This window comes from Heterodontus francisci, chromosome 4 (genome assembly GCF_036365525.1).
Source record: "Heterodontus francisci isolate sHetFra1 chromosome 4, sHetFra1.hap1, whole genome shotgun sequence".
In the NCBI taxonomy this organism is placed as follows: Eukaryota; Metazoa; Chordata; class Chondrichthyes; order Heterodontiformes; family Heterodontidae; genus Heterodontus; species Heterodontus francisci.
This window is the reverse complement of record NC_090374.1, coordinates 173,498,458-173,516,027: the sequence shown is the minus strand read 5'-3', so window position 1 is coordinate 173,516,027 and position 17,570 is coordinate 173,498,458. Positions and strand designations below refer to the sequence as shown.

Genomic DNA, 17,570 nt, shown 5'->3' with positions numbered 1-17,570 from the left:
TAAAAACAGAGTTGGGTGGGGGGGGGGGGGGGGTGGGAGAAGGGAGATCATTGTTCTTAGTAATGTTGTTTCAAGAATATATTTTGGTCAGGACACTGGAGAACTCCCCTGCTCTTCTCTGAAATAGTGTCGTGGGATCTTTTATGATCCAAGAGGGCAGACTGCACCTCGGTTTGACGTCTCAGTCGAAATGCGGCACCTCCAACAGCACAGCAATCCCTCACTACCGAACCGGGAACGTCAGCCTGGATTTAACGCTCAAGTCTCTGGAATGGAACCCTCAACCTTCTGACTCATGTGAGAGTGTTACCCATTGAGCTATACTAGATACTCAATATTTCTTTCCAAATCACACATTGTCAAGTTTAATTGATGGCAGCACGGAGCTCATCAATTCCACACCTTTAAAAAAGGCAGATTATTCCCATTCATCAGCTAAACCTCAGCAAGTTTTACTCACTGCAGTAACCCATCCGCTGGGCCGCCTTCCAAAACATCGGAGATAATGATGGAGGTTTCACCATTCTCGAAGTTGGGGTTGTCTCTCCCTCCAGACACCGCTATACCAAACCCCCTCTTTGAGTCCTAAACAATTTCAGGGAGGGGGGAGAAAAAAAAAGTTACAATATTTTGTAAAACATTTCTGTATTTAAAAAATATGCCTATAACTAATACAAAAAAAACTCAAGACAAAATAAAACAAAATTGATCATTTCAGGCACTTTGCCTACTAGGCAATTGAACACGAATCATTGCAGACATCTGTTTTTTAAAAATAAAACCTCAATATAAGGTAATTGCCGGAGTTAGCAAAGTGTTAATCAAATGGGATGGCTATTGATTTCTGTTTATATTAATAGTGTCCAGTAACATTTCAATTGGAACCTACTTTTTGCAGTTTATTTGTTCCTTTGTTATGGGCAGATCCCGTACTGAGACACTGGGACTTTATTAGATGAGAGTTGGAGGAGACATTCTGTAGAAAATGCATCTTTTAATTTCACGCAACACAGGAGAGACACAGGGTGGCTGTACTGATGCTTTGTATTTATATTCATTTACAGGATGCAGACATCCCTGGTAAGGCCAATATTTATTGCCCATCCCTAAATGCCTTTGAGAAGGTAGTGGTGAGCCGCCTTTGTGCATAATTAAGTGGCTTACAAAGAACAATACAGCACAGGAACAGGCCATTCAGCCCTCCAAGCTTGCGCTGATCTTGATTCCTGTCTCAACTAAAACCTTCTGCACTTCCGGGGACCATATCCCTCTATTCCCAACCTATTCATGTATTTGTCAAGATGCCTCTTAAACGTCTCTATGGTACCTGCTTCCACCACCTCCCCCGGCAGCAAGTTCTAGGCACTCACCACCCTCTGTGTAAAGAACTTGCCTCGCACATCCCCTCTAAACTTTGCCCCTCGCACTTAAACCTATGTCCCCTAGTAACTGACTCTTCCACCCTGGGAAAAAGCTTCTGACTATCCACGCCGCTCATAACTTTGTAAACCTCGATCATGTCGCCACTCCACCTCTGTCGTTCCAGTGAAAACAATCCAAGTTTATCCAACCTCTCCTCATAGCTAATGGCTTGCTGGGCCATTTCAGAGGGTCTGGAGTCACAGAGGCCAGACTGGGTAAGGATGACAGATTTCCTTACCTAAAAGTACCAGATGTTTTTAAAAACAAAAACAACAATCCAGTAGTTGCACGATCACCATTATTGAGACTAGCTTTTTAATTCACTGAATTTAAATCCTCCAACTGCCTTGGTGGGATGTGAACTCGCGTCTCCAGATCATTGGACCAGTAACATAACCACTGTGCTACCACAATCTCAGCTCTGTGAGAAAGGCCACCCTTGGAAGGAGACAGCTGTCAAAGGAATGCAGCAGAGGTGATGGAAAAGAAACATGTACACAGGAGTCATGAACTTCTCAAACAGACTTCATCCTAAGGGATTGATTGACAGATCAATCAGGATGTATAAACCTGAAGCCAGTGACAGGGAGCACAAAAGGGACGGATAGGTAGGTGGTAGGGGAAGGTGGGGATGTGAGAGGGTAATGGGATTAATGTAGGATTAGTATAAATGGGTGGTTGATGGTCGGCACAGACTCGGTGGGCCGAAGGGCCTGTTTCAGTGCTGTATCTCTAAAATAAATAAAAAATAAACAGGATTGATGAAAAAAAAAAGCTATATTGAAAAAAAAAAATTACTGGAGAGCGATCTCAAACAGAAAATTAATGGCACAGAGATAGACAGCAAGATCCACATGCATTAGGTGCCAAATAAGTTACAGAATGAATTGACACACTAAGTAGTTCTAAAGATAGTTTAACAGCATTTGTAATACAATGCCAGAGTTTAAGTCCCTGTAATCTAAATTTGATTTATTTTTTTAATTTCTCAGAGGAATAGGAGAGGCCATTCAACCCCTTGAACCTATCCTGCCATTCAAATAGATCACGGCTGATCTGTATCAGATAGTGTCCCAATAAATTTGAAGGAAAATAAAGCAAACTCTTACTTTTTGTAACGTCACAGTAAACTGCTCCCAAATGACCTCCTCCATGACTGCGGCCTGCGGAAAAATAATGACACTCTTAGCATAAGCATAAAGTATTTACAACACATTAACAGGCCATTCACCCACGCAGTCCACGTCAATATTTATACTCCACAAGTCACCTCCCAGTCTAACCCCCATTAGCATACCCTCCTATTCCTTTCTCCCTTATGCGTTTATCCAGCTTCCCCTTAAATGCATCCATTCTATTCATCTCATCTACTCCTTGGCATAGCAAGTTCCACATTCTCACCACTCTCTGGGTAAAAGAAGTTTCTCCTGAATTCCCTATTGGATTTATTTGTGACCATCTTATATTTATAGCCCCAGTTCTGGTCTTACCCAGAAGCGGAAACATCTTCTCTATGTCTTCCCCAATAATTTTAAAGGTCTCTATTAGGTCACCCATCATAGAAAGTTTACAGCTCAGAAAGAGACCACTTGGCCCATCTTGCCTGCGCTGGCCAAAAAAAAAAAAACAAGCTGCCCAGCCTAATTCCACACTCCAGCATTTAGTCCGTAGCCCTGAAGGTTACGGAGGTACATATCCAGACACCTTTTAAATATGAGTTGAGGGTTTCTGCCTCAACTACCCTTACAGGCAATGTGTTCCAGAGTCCTACCACCCTTTGGGTGGAAAAACTTTTTCAAATCTCCCCTCTAATTTTTTTTTTTAAAAAGAACATTACAGCGCAGTGCAGGCCCTTCGGCCCTCGATGTTGCGCCGACCTGTGAAACCATCTGACCTACATTATTCCATTTTCATCCATATGTCTATCCAATGACCACTTAAATGCCCGTAAAGTTGGCGAGTCTACTACTGTTGCAGGCAGGGCGTTCCACGCCCCTACTACTCTCTGAGTAAAGAAACTACCTCGAACATCTGTCCTATAACTATCACCCCTCAACTTAAAGCTACGTCCCCTCGTGTTTGCCATCACCATCCGAGGAAAAAGACTCTCACTATCCACCCTATCTAACCCTCTGATTATCTTATATGTCTCTATTAAGTCACCTCTCCTCCTCCTTCTCTCCAACGAAAACAACCTCAAGTCCCTCAGCCTTTCCTCGCAACACCTTCCCTCCATACCAAGCAACATACTAGTAAATCTCCTCTGCACCCTTTCCATAGCTTCCACATCCTTCCTATAATGCGGTGACCAGAACGGCACGCAATACTCCAGGTGCGGTCTCACCAGAGTTTTGTACAGCTGCAGCATGACCTCGTGGCTCCGAAACTCGATCCCCCAACTAATAAAAGCTAACACACCATATGCCTTCTTAACATCCCTATTAACCTGGGTGGCAACCTTCAGGGATTTATGCACCTGGACACCAAGATCTCTCTGTTCATCTACACTACCAAGAATCTTCCCATTAGCCCAGTACTCTGCATTCCTGTTACTCCTTCCAAAGTGAATCACCTCTCACTTTTCCGCATTAAACTCCATTTGCCATCTCTCAGCCCAGCTCTGCAGCCTATCTATGTCCCTCTGTACCCTACAACATCCTTCGGCACTATCCACAACTCCACCGACCTTAGTGTCATCCGCAAATTTACTAACCCACCCTTCTACACCCTCTTCCAGGTCATTTATAAAAATGACAAACAGCAGTGGCCCCAAAACAGATCCTTGCGGTACACCACTAGTAACTAAACTCCAGGATGAACATTTGCCATCAACCACCACCCTCTGTCTTCTTTCAGCTAGCCAATTTCTGATCCAAAGCTCTAAATCACCTTCAACCCCATACTTCCGTATTTTCTGCAATAGCCTACCATGGGGAACCTTATCAAACGCCTTACTGAAATCCATATACACATCCACTGCTTTACCCTCATCCACCTGTTTGGTCACCTTCTCGAAAAACTCAATAAGGTTTGTGAGGCACGACCTACCCGTCACAAAACCGTGCTGACTATCGCTAATGAACTTATTCTTTTCAAGATGATTATAAATCCTGTCTCTTATAACCTTTTCCAACATTTTACCCACAACCGAAGTAAGGCTCACAGGTCTATAATTACCAGGGCTGTCTCTACTCCCCTTCTTGAACAAGGGGACAACATTTGCTATCCTCCAGTCTTCCGGCACTATTCCTGTCGACAATGACGACATAAAGATCAAGGACAAAGGCTCTGCAATCTCCTCCCTGGCTTCCCAGAGAATCCTAGGATAAATCCCATCTGGCCCAGGGGACTTATCTATTTTCACACTTTCCAAAATTGATAACACCTCCTCCTTGTGAACCTCAATCCCATCTAGCCTAGTAGCCTGAATCTCAGTATTCTCCTCGACAACATTTTCTTTCTCTACTGTAAATACTGACGCAAAATATTCATTTAACACTTCCCCTACCTCCTCCGATTCCACGCACAACTTCCCACTACTATCCTTGATTGGCCCTAATCTAACTCTAGTCATTCTTTTATTCCTGATATACCTATAGAAAGCCTTAGGGTTTTCCCTGATCCTATCCGCCAATGACTTCTCGTGTCCTCTCCTTGCTCTTCTTAGCTCTCCCTTTAGATCCTTCCTGGCTAGCTTGTAACTCTCAAGCGCCCTAACTGAGCCTTCACGTCTCATCCTAACATAAGCCTTCTTCTTCCTCTTGCCAAGCGCTTCAACTTCTTTAGTAAACCATGGCTCCCTCGCTCGACAACTTCCTCCCTGCCTCACAGGTACATACTTATCAAGGACACGCAGTAGCTGCTCCTTGAATAAGCTCCACATTTTGATTGTTCCCATCCCCTGCAGTTTCCTTCCCCATCCTACGCATCCTAAATCTTGCCTAATCGCATCATAATTTCCTTTCCCCCAGCTATAATTTTTGCCCTGCGGTATATACCTGTCCCTGCCCATCGCTAAGGTAAACCTAACCGAATTGTGATCACTATCACCAAAGTGCTCACCTACATCTAAATCTAACACCTGGCCGGGTTCATTATCTTTCTATCAATCACTTTAAATCTATGCCCCCAGTCACTGACCTCTGTAAGGTAAATAGGCCCTCCCCATCCAATATATCCAGGCCCCTCACAACTTTGTACATCTCAATCAAGTCTCCCCTCATCCTCTTCTGTTCCAAGGAGGACAACCCCAGCCTATCCAATGTTTCCTTATAGCTGCATTTTTTCAGTCCTGGCTTCTTCCTTGGCCAGAATTTTAGAGGCGGGAGGGACCCGTCCACCGGCCTAAAAGTCGGTGGCGAGCCCGCCTCCACCAGGCCTGGGGATCCAGACTGGATCCCCAGGCCCTTAATTGGTCTTGGGTGGGACTTCCACCTCATTGACCGGCAGCTCCATTGGGCGGGACGTCCTGTCTCAATCAGCAGGCCGGCAGCTCTTCGTCCCAGTGGCACCACAGGGAATGGTGGCCACTGCTGGGACTACACCCAGCTGCAGGAGGAAGATGACAGACGGCCCTGGAAAAAGGTTACGTTTCTCGGGACTCGCCGGGGACAATTGATCAGGCCCCGGCGAGGCAAGCGAGGTCGCTTGGGGGCAGGCGGTGTGTTATGTGTTGGGGGTGACCCTCCGTGGGGCACAGGGTGCCCAATCAGGAGGACCAACCCCACCCCCCCCCGCCCCGGGCCTGGTTTTATCGTGTGTTTTCTGAAGCCTCAGTCGCCACCAGCCAAATGTTTAATACCCATGGTGGCGAACGGAGGCCTTTAAGTGGCAGATGATTGGCCACTCTTAAGGGCCTCAATCGGCCAGGGGCGGCTAGGCTGGTTTTCGCCGCCACCATGTGTAAATTGGCAGCGGAGGCAGCAGCGGGTCAGGAAGGGCCCACCCAGCTTCCCATTCCATTTTACTCGTCCCCCGCCCCCATCACCAGCCCGTTCTTTTCGTAGAGAGATACAGCACTGAAACAGGCCTTTGGCCCACCGGGTCTGTGCCGATCAACAACCACCCACTTATACTAATCCTACATTAAATCCCATATTCCCTACCACATCCCCACCTTCCCTCAATTCTACCACCTACCTACACTAGGGGCAATTTACCATGGCCAATTTACCCATCAACCTGCAAGTCTTTGGCTGTGGGAGGAAACCGGAGCACCCGGCGGAAACCCATGCGGTCACAGGGAGAACTTGCAAAACTCCGCACAGGCAGTACCCAGAACTGAACCCGGGTCGCTGGAGCTGAGGCTGCAGTGCTAACCATTGCGCCACTGTGCCGCCCCTTTTGGAGGGTGTAAAATTCCAGCCCTCGTAACTCTCCTCTGTACCCTCTCCAGTGCAATTACATCGTTTTTGTAAACAGTACAAAGTTGCAACCTAACTAATAATTTATACAATTCCAGCATAACTTCTCTGCTCTTATATTCTGTATCTCAGCTAATAAAGGAAAGGATTCCATACGCCTTCTTACCCACCTTATCGAACTGTCCTGCTTCCTTCAGGGATCTGTGTCATTCACACCAAAGTCCCTCACTTTTTTTTTTTATTCGTTCATGGGATGTGGGTATTGCTGGCGAGGCCAGAATTTATTGCCCATCCCCAATTGCCCTTGAACTGAATGGCCATTTCAGAGGGCATTTAAGAGTCAACCGCATTGCTGTGGGTCTGGTGTCTTATGTAGGCCAGACCAGGTGAGGATGGCAGATTTCCTTCCCTAAGGGACATTAGTGAACCAGATGGGTCCTTACAACAATCGACAATGGTTTCATACTCACCGTTAGAGTAGCTTTTTTTTTTTTAAATTCCCAATTTTATTAATTGAGTTCAAATTTCACCATCTGCCGTAGTGGGATTTGAACCCATGTCCCCAGATCGTTATCTTGGGCCTCTGGTTACTACTTCAGCGACACTACCACTTCCTCTACACCTCTCAGTATCCTCCCATTAACGGTGTATTCCTTTGCCTCACACCTCACACTTCTCTGGGTTGAATTTCCAGTTACCACTTATCTGCCCACCTGATCATCGATATCTTCCTGCAGTCTAGTTATCCTCCTCACTATCAACCACACGGCCAATTTTTGTATTGCCTACAATTGTCTTGATTATGCCCCCTACATTTATGTCCAAGTTGTTAATATATAGCATAAAAAAGCAAGGGACCTAGTATTGAGCCCTGCAGAACACCACTAGAAACAGTCCTCCAGTTGCAAAAGCACCTGTCAAACAATTACCTTTTGTTTTCTCCAGCTTGCTACATTCCCAGTCTGCCATGTGGGACCTTGTCAAAAGCCTTGCTAAAACCCACGTAGCCCCTCATCAATCTGGTTAACTTCTTCAAAAAATTCAAATGAAGTTAGTCAGATACAATCTTTCCTTAACAAATCCATGCTGAGTATCCTTGATTAATCCATGCCTAAGTGACAGTTTATCCTGTCTCGCAGAATTGATTCCAATAATTTGCCCATTACCAAGGTTAGACTGACTGGCCTGTAATTATTCGGTCTACCACTCACTCCCTTTTTAAACAGATACAATGTTAGCAGTACTCCAATCCTCCAGCACTATACTTGTATAGAGTGAGGACTGGAAAATTATGGTCAGACCTTCCACTATTTCCTCCCGAGCTTCTATTAACAGCCTGTGGTACATTTCATCCGGCGCTGGTGATTTATCCACTTTCAAAAGGATGCTTAAATCAGCCTTCTCTTTTACAGGGGGGAGAAAAAAAAAGGTCCAGCCTGTTCAGCCTTTCCTGATGGATATATAAGTTCTCAGTTCTAGCATCATCTCTAAAAAGTTTTTGCACCTTCTCCAGTGCCTCAATATCCTTTTTATGAGACCAGAACTGTGCATTGCACTCCAAGTGTGGTCTAACCAAGGTTCTGAATAAGTTTATCATAACATTTCTGCTTTTCAATTCTATTCCTCCAGAAGTGAACCCCTGTGCTTTGTTTGCTTTTTTAAAGACAGTAATCCAAGTTGCAACTTTTAGCGATTTGTGTATTTGCACCCCCAGATCCCTCAGTTCCTCTACCCCATTTAGACACTTACTTTTCAAGGAATATGTGGTCGTCTTCTTCCTACTGAAATGTATTACTTTACAATGTACCTATATAACAGCACTCCATATTTCACAATTGATAAATGCTCTGCCAAATGTAGCACTAAGCAGCATTACTGAGCCAGAATTCATGTTCCGTTACTGGCCTTGGCCAAGTTGATTTCAGTTAACTCAAAAGGTGTGACAATCGTAAAATATTTCCCCAATTTGAAAGCAAGTAGGTTTCCACCCACCCCCCCCCCCCCCCCCCCCAGTTAACCCGGTTGCTCCTACGTGCTGAATTCTTGGTTAAACTGGCATTAACAGAAACTCATGGGGAAAATACCTGCCTGCACCTTTGAGCACAACTCTGCACAGAAAACAGCTTTAATAACTTCAGATATCTATAGGGTTTTTCCACACCTGTTAAAAATAGGCCTCAAGGTCCTCATAGTAAAAAAGGTACAGGTCCCATCATGCTGCCATCTCAGAATATTGCCATACACAGAAGCACTGAAAACACCAACTCAACAGCACCCTTAAATCTCCTAAGATTACATTTCTTGTCAAGACCAACAATCTGTATGAATCCTGCTCCCGTGATCTGAGCACATAATCCAGGCTGACCCTCCCATGGCAGTACTGAGGGAGTGTTGTCAGAGGTGCCATTAACCTGAGGCCCCATCTGCCCTCTCAGATCGATGTAAAAGGAGCCCACAGCTACTATTGAGACAACAGCCCTGTTGTCCAGGCTAATATTTATCCCTCAATCTACATCATAAAAACAGATTATCTAGTCATTATCACATTACTGTTTGTGGGAGCTTCCTGTGGGCAAATTGGCTGCTGCATTTCCTACATTACAACAGCGCCTACACTTCAGAAAAGTACTTCATTGGCTGTTGAAGTGTTTTGGGATCTTGAGGTCCTGAGGTCTTGAAAGGTGCTATAGAAATGTAAGTTCCACCTTCATTTTAGAAGGGAGGGAGGGAGGGAGGGAGGAAAAAAAAGTTACACAATCCCGATTTGCTCGCTGAGCATCAGTTCTCAGTACAGTCCCACCTGCCAAGTTGAAACCAACTAACATTGCAGCATGTTTTTGCAGGGTGGGAATCCCCGAATTAAATTGGTTTAGCTGCTATTGAAAAAAAACAAAATAAAGTTGTAAATGCAAGAAATCTGAACCATAAAATGCTGGAAACATACAGGTGAGCCCGCAGAGAGAAAAAGGTAGTTTGGGCAGTGCCCCTCAGAATTACTTGATATTTTACAACACAGAAACAGGCCTGGCGGCCCAACTGCTATATGCTGGTGTTAGTGCTCCACACGAGCCTCCTCCCACCCTATCACCATATGCTTCTATTCCATTCTCCTTCATGTTTTTAATACAACTTCTCCTTCAATGCAGCTACGCTATTCACCTCAACCTCTCAAATAAAAGCAAAATGCTGGCTGTCCAACTATATATTTTCAGAGCATGACAGCCCCCCATTTTACTTTCATTTTTAGTTGTTTTTTCTTTTTTTACATTTTTTACAACCATTTTTTGCAATTTTTTCATTTCATCTTAGTTTGTTCAGTTTGCTTACCCACTGTTTTTTCTTTCATGTTTGCACTTGCTGCTGTTCAATATTCAGTCCGTCAACACCTTTTCTGTACACACGCTTTGTCTTTCAACACACCATTAACACATTGTTTGCCTTTGCTCCATAACCTTTTGGTCAGCTGTGTGGCCTTGTCCAATCTACATCTTCTCCTGTTATCTCTTGCCCCACCCCCACCTCACTGGCTTATAACCTGTAACATTTTTAATATTTGTCAGTTCCGAAGAAGGGTCACTGACCCGAAACGTTAACTCTGCTTCTCTTTCCACAGATGCTGCCAGACCTGCTGAGTGGTTCCAGCATTTATTGTTTTTATTTCACCTCAACCTCCCTCAGGTTAGCAAGTTCCACATTCTCACCACTCTCTGGTAAAAAAGAGGTTTCTCTTGAATTCCTTACTGGATTTATTAATTAGTGACTATCTTCTATTTATGGCCTCCATTTTTGGACCCCCACAAATAGAAACTACTTTCAGATGCTGGCTGTCCAACTATATATTTTCAGGATTTTTCTCCTCTTATTTTGAATCAGTTACTAGGTTCAAGAGCATTTCCTCACAAAGCGGCAGAGAGTAAATGCACCACAATGCAGGCCTGGAAATGAAATGAATGGACTCCCTGATGCATGGCTATACAGCAGCAAAGCATATTCATAAATACTACCCCCCCCTTACTATGCAGACCTTTGGTTAATACTGCAGTTGAGTGGTACACAAATGGGCAAAAAAAAAAAAAACACACAATAAAAAGGTTTTCTTCCTTCAAGATGGGTCAAAAATGGAACTCAAACTTTGAGAGACTTATCAGGTGCCAAATACAAAATAAAATTCACCAAATCAGTATAAATCTTCATATTAAAATTTTTAGAAAACCTTAATCCTTTCATTATTTCCAATGGCAGAACCAGAGGACACATATTTAGAGAAAATTAGCAAAAGAACCAGAGGGAGAGATGAAAGGATTTTCTTTTTTTTTTTAAATGAAGTGTGTTATGATCATCTGGAATGCACTGGAAAAGCAGATTCAATAGTAACTTCCAAAAGAGTAATGGATAAATACTTGAAGGGGAAAATTTGCAGGGTTATGGGGCAAGAGCAGGGGGAATGTGACTAATTGGATAGCACTTTCAAAAGAGCCAGCACAGACATGATGGGCCAAATGGCGTCTGCCAGTGCTGTATCATTCTATGAAAATACTGCAATCCATTGGATGAAATTAGTTTACAATTTGGCAATCCAGACATGCACGCTGATTATTATTTTTTTTTTAAAAAGGATAAAGCTACATACATATTTTCAGCTATTAAGAATTACTTGGCTAACAGTGTTACATCATACAGACAGCTCCAGTTCATGTCTAAGGAAAAAAAAAATTGGTTGCCATCACAACAATTAATCTCTTAATTGGGCATCATTACACCAGTTTAAACAGCAGCAGATGATCGCTAGCCAGAAATTTCAACTAACAGGAGACGGAAACTATGGACCTATTAGAGGATGGAGAGAAACACGAAGTACAGACACGGACAAAAATAAATAAAAAGTTTAAAGTGAAGGAAGGCAAGAGACTTACAAGTCCACTGTAGAGCTTGAACGAATGCATCAAATGGGCCCATTTTCTCTGCAGTGCTTGGATAGACTTCATACCGAGATACAACACTGCACTGTAGCAATCACCTACAGCTAGTCCGTCCTAGCACTGGGCATCATCCATTTCCAGAAATCATCAAGCTAGATTATGTAACCTTAATACACTGCTGCCCTACATGTAGCACAAATCCTGCCAGTTTCAATTGTACTGGGGAGGCAAAACAGCCCATTCAGGACACAAGTCAGTCGCAGAACCTTGGCCACAACACTGAATTTAGGGCATTTTATACCACACATACTAAGTAGGGGCTGTGCTGTACAATCATGGCAAAATAATGTTGATTTCATCCAATGTTAAAAATGAATTGTAGATGCATATGCGCTGGTCATTCAACTTAAAATGGAACTTGCTTTTTTTCTTAAATCCACTGCAATTATAAAAAGAAAAAAATAGCCAGTATTATAATGAATGGATTAAGCGCGTGAACTAGAAGAATGAGCCAGAGCTTCACTTTAACTGTTCACTGCCCACTTGGTTGATTCAGGCAAGCAACACCCAGGAAAAAGCTTTCTTCAGTTCAAAACTAATTCCCATAAATATTCTACTGAACAAGAACATCTTTCATTTTTATTTTGTGAAGTGCCCAGTTCAAAATGGACTTAAAATACAAAATCAGAAGATATATTAATGACAAATATTATTAAAAAGGCAGTTTATAGTTTACCTCTAATTGATCCTATTTGCTCTGGTGGTGGGGTGGGAGGGGGGTAGGAGTCCAGAACAAGGGGGCTTAATCTTAAAATTAGAACTAGGTCATTCAGGGGTGATGTTAGGAAGCACTTCTTCACACAAAGGGTAGTGGAAATTTGGAACTCACACAAAGAAGGCTGGAGGTCAAACAAAAATTTTAAAACTGAGATTGGTAAGATTTTCATTCGCAAGGAGATTAAGGGTCACAGAACCAAGGCGAGTAAATGGAGTTAAGATACAGATCAGCAATAGTCTAACTGAATGGCGGAACAAGCTCGAGGGGCAGAATGGCCTCCTCCTGTTCCTTCTAATGCAAGTATAGAATATGCTGGGCCATGCTTTATTAAGTCAATCACAATATACTTTCTTTCACCCACCCCTACAAACTATCTTTGCATTTCTGCACCATTTACACATTAAGATGCTGCGCCAGTCTCAAACTGGCTCGTCTTAAACATTCTGGAAAGCACCAGTTACCGGAATTTAAAAACAAAACAGGTAGCTCAAAAGGATTTTGTCAAACTAGTGAACTGAATCATGCATCATGTGCTGAAATTTTCAAGTGGCTTTAGTTTTCCTTGGTTGGCATTTTAAAATTGTACCAACAACAAAAAAAAAGAGAGCTGCAGAGTGCACAGACATTAGCATAAAACCACTGCACATTTGGTACTCTTACAATAAGCAGCACAATATCACCAAAGTTGGTACACGTCTTACACGCTGATATGTAAACTATAAAAAAGCAAAGATTTTTGCAGACTTTTATACTAAAATATATATTTAAAGGGAGCTGGAATGTGGAGATCAAGTACTTTCAATGTAAAGGGATCCCCTGGAAAATGCTGCTCTGTGGCAGTACAAAAGCAGCCTCACGTAAAGCTGCTATACTATTGTGAAAAGCAGTTCCTCCTCAAAATGAAAGTAGTGCCAAAAATAAAAGTACTTTGGTAGGGTATACAAGCATCATACTAATACTTCATCGCATAATCCATATTAGATTGAATACGACTCAAAAAACACATTCAAAAGAAAAATAAAGACCCAGTATTCTTGAAAGGCCACACAAAACATGGATGAACTAACAATGACACTAATCTTCCCACCCAAGCACATTTGAAACCCATTAAATCATGATGGCAGGGTGTGTTTCTGGACCACAGATGCCAGAGATGAACTACTACTCCATGCATGAACAAACATTGTCTCCCAATTGCGAAATGACATGTTTCACCTCAATTATTGAACTCACAAATGTTAAATTATAATGTTGCATCCTTTCCAAATGGAACGAGTTATTTTAATCTTCCAAGTGTCTGCCTAATACATGTTTAAGTGAAATTAAGGCAGTAGCAAGAGCAGCTCATGGTGAACCGAACTGTTTTTCTATTGGTTTTAAGCTGTGGTAATGTGACTGAGGTCAACTCTCAGGAAGCCTTAGCAAGACCATTTAAAAAACACCATAGGCCCCAGCTGGAGTATTGTATCGAATTCCAGGCACAACACTTTAGGATGTCAAGTCCTTGGAGAGGTGCAGAGGAGATTTACTAGAATTACGTAGAATTGACAGTCGGGAAGCAGGCCATTTGGCCCAGCTGGCCTATAATTGGTCCCAGGGATGAGGGATTAAAGTGGCAGGAGAATGGGTAACCAGAGGACATAGATTGAAGGTAATTGGTAAAAGAACCAGAGAAGTGGTGGTGGGCATTGAGAAAAGTGAGTTACGAGCTGGAATGTGCTGCCTAAAAGAATGGTGGAAGCAGATTCAAGAGTAATTTTCAAAAGGTAAATTGGATAAATACTTTATAAGACTATGGGGAAAGATCAAGGCAACTGGGACTAATTAGATAGCTCTTCCAAAGAGATGGCATAGGTATGATGGGCCAAATGGCCACTTTCTGTAATGTATTATTCTATGATTCTAGCAGGGGAAATAAATTTAAGTAGGAAAAAGAAGTATTGTCCAGTTGCGGGTGTTGAAACCCAACAAAAGTTGCACCCATTGCCAACCAGTATTCAGTTCTGAATACTGAGGAAAGCGATGGTTCATCTGGGGAGTGCAGCCACAGCCAAGTCCATGGCACCACAGTTAGCATAGCCATACAGGGGGAAATGGAAGAAGATTGGAAGAATAGGTAAAGAAGATTCAATAGTTAGGAGAACAAATAGGCATTCCAATGGCCACAGACGGGTATCCACGTCTTGCTTCCCTGAAGCCAGGGTCAAGAATGTCACTGAATGGCTGCAAAGCACCCAGGGGGGGAATGAACAACCAGCAGTTGTGGTCCACATTGGTACTAATGACATAGGTAGTAAGAAGGATGTGGTCCTGCAGTCAGAATTTAGGGGGCTAGGTAGGAAATTAACAAGCAGGATCTCAAAAGTAATAATCTCCGGATTACTCCCGGTACCACGTGCAAGTGAGTATAGAAATGAGGATAAAAGCAGATGAATTGTGGCTGGAAAGATGGCGCATAAGGGAGGGATTTAGATTCCTGGAACATTGGGACTAGCTCTGGAGATGGGACCTGAACAGGACAGACCAGTTGCACCTGAACAGAGCCGGGACCAATTTCCTTGCGGGACAATTTGCTAGTGGCATTGGGGACATTTTAAACTAACTTGGCAGGGGTGTGGGAACCAAGCGGTAATATTATACAGACAAACCAAGATGTACAGAGAATTGGCAGAGAAAGCTAGCACCATAGTAGGAAATAATTAAATATTAGGTGAATTCAGAGTAAGGGAGAAAAGTAATAAAGTCTAAATTAGGTTTACTTTACATGTATGTGAATGTGCAGAGTGTGTTAAATAAGATTGAGCTGCAGGCACAGAGAGCCACATAGAAATATGATGTTGTAGCTATAGCAGAGACCTGGCTCAAAGAAGGGCAGGTCTGGATATTAAATATCCCTGGATACAAGGTGTTTAGGAAAGATAGAAAAAGGGGAAAGGTGGGGGTGGGTGGAGGGCGGGAAACACAGTGGTGGCAGTATTAAGGAGAACAGTGCCGATCTGAGGAGAGAGGATGTCTCAGAGGGGTCAAGGACGAAATCTATTTGGCTAGAGCCAAGGAACAAAAAAGGTGTAATTACATTGCTCGATATAATCTATAGGTCATCAACTAGTGGAAAAAATGGAGAGGAATAAATTTGCAAGGAAATTACAGAAAGGGTACAAGAATTGTAGAGTTGTTATAATGGGGGACTTTAACTATCCAAATATAGCCTGTAATAGTAGTAGTGTAAAGGGCAGAATCAGGCAAGAGTTCCTAGAATGTGTTCAGGAAAATTTTCTACAGCAGTATGTTTCCAGCCACTGAGAAAGGAGGCATTGCTAGACCTGGTTCTTGGGAATGAAGTGGATCAAGTGTCAGTAGGGGAACATTTAGGGGACAGTGATGATTGTATCATAAGATTTAGGTTGGTTACGAAAAAGGACAAGGAACAATCCAGAGTAAGATTAATTAATTGGGGGAAAGCCAACTTCTATGTGGTAAGAATAGTTCTGACCCAGATAAATTGGAAACACAAGGTCAGCAGGCAAAACTGTAACTGAACAATGGGCTGCCTTTAAAGAGGAGATAGTTCAGGCACAGTCAAGGTATATTCCCACGCAAAAAGGGCAAACAAATCCAGAGCTCCCTGGATGACAAGAGATAGAGATGAAGATGAAGAAAAAAAAAAGTGTGCTGGTGACAAATGTCAGGTAGATAATACAATGGAGAACCAGGCTGAATATAGAAGTTTCAGAGGGGAAGTGAAAAAGCAAATAAGAAAAGCAAAGAGTATGAGAAGAGACTGGCAGACTAGCAGATAAAATAAAAGGGAATCCAAAAGTTTTCTACATGCATACAACTAGCAAAAGAGTAGTAAAAGCAGGAGTAGGGCCAATTAGGGACCAAAAAGGGGATTTACGGAGGAGGTATTAGATAGGTTGGCTGTACTTAAAGTTGATAAAACACCAGGACCGGATGAGATGCAGGGAAGTGAGGGTGGAAACTGCAGAGGCACTAGCCATAATTTTCCAAAACAAGAAATGCTGGAATCACTCAGCAGGTCTGGCAGCATCTGTGGAAAGAGAAGCAGAGTTAACGTTTCGGGTCAGTGACCCTTCTTCGGAAGGGTCACTGACCCGAAACGTTAACTCTGCTTCTCTTTCCACAGATGCTGCCAGACCTGCTGAGTGATTCCAGCATTTCTTGTTTTTGTTTCAGATTTCCAGCATCCGCAGTATTTTGTTTTTATTATAGCCATAATTTTCTAGTCTTCTTTAGACTCAGGGGTGGTGCCAGAGGACTGGAAAACTGCAAATGTTACACCCTTGTTCAAAAAAGGGTGTAAAGATAAGCCCAGCAACCATAGGCCAGTCAGCTTAACTTCGGTGGTGGGGAAGCTTCTAGAAAAAATAATTTGGGACAAAATCAATAGTCACTTGGACAAACGCAGATTAATTTAGGAAAGCCAATATGGATTTCTTAAGGGAAAATCATGTTTAACTAACTTGCTGGAGTTTTATGAGGAGGTAATAGAGTGGGTTGATGAGGGCAATGCTGTTGATGTGGTGTACATGGATTTCCAGAAGGCATTTGATATAGTGCCGCACAATAGACTGGTGAGCAAAGTTAAAGCTCATGGAATAAAAGGGACAGTAGCAAAATGGATACAAAATTGGCTGAGTGACAGGAAACTGAGAGTAGTGGGTAATGGTTGCTCATCAGACTGGAGGAAGGTTTATAGTGGAGTTTCCCAAGGGCTGGTGTTAGGACCCTTGTTCTTCCTGACATATTAAATGGCCTAGACCTTGGTGCACAGGGTACAATTTCAAAATTTGATTATACAAAAAACTTGGAAGTATTGTGAGCAGTGAGGATAGTGTAGAACTTTAAAAAGGTCACAGACAGGTTGGTGGAATGGGCGGACAAGTGGCAGATGAAATTTAATGCAGAGAAGTGTGAAGTTATTTTTGTAGGAAGAACATGGAGACACAATGTAAAATAAAAGGGCACAATTCTAAAAAGGGGGTGCAGGAGCAGAGGGACCTATATATGTGCACAAATCATTGAAAGTGACAGGAAAGATTGAGACAGGGGTTAATAAAGCATACA

At 42.9% G+C, this 17,570-nt stretch overlaps 1 protein-coding gene across 6 annotated transcripts in view; it reads right to left on the bottom strand.

The window, feature by feature from the left end:
• LOC137369399 (tight junction protein ZO-2-like) overlaps nt 1-17,570 on the bottom strand; it is a 154,202-nt gene that overhangs the window by 77,263 nt on the left and 59,369 nt on the right. For all 6 annotated transcript variants that reach the window (XM_068030565.1, XM_068030564.1, XM_068030562.1 and 3 more), the window contains 2 exons: nt 2,532-2,585; nt 461-585 (listed from right to left, as the gene is read on the bottom strand). In XM_068030565.1, coding sequence (XP_067886666.1) covers nt 461-585; nt 2,532-2,576 — 170 coding nt within the window. In that variant the 5' untranslated portion in view covers nt 2,577-2,585. The remainder of the gene's footprint in view (nt 1-460; nt 586-2,531; nt 2,586-17,570) is intronic.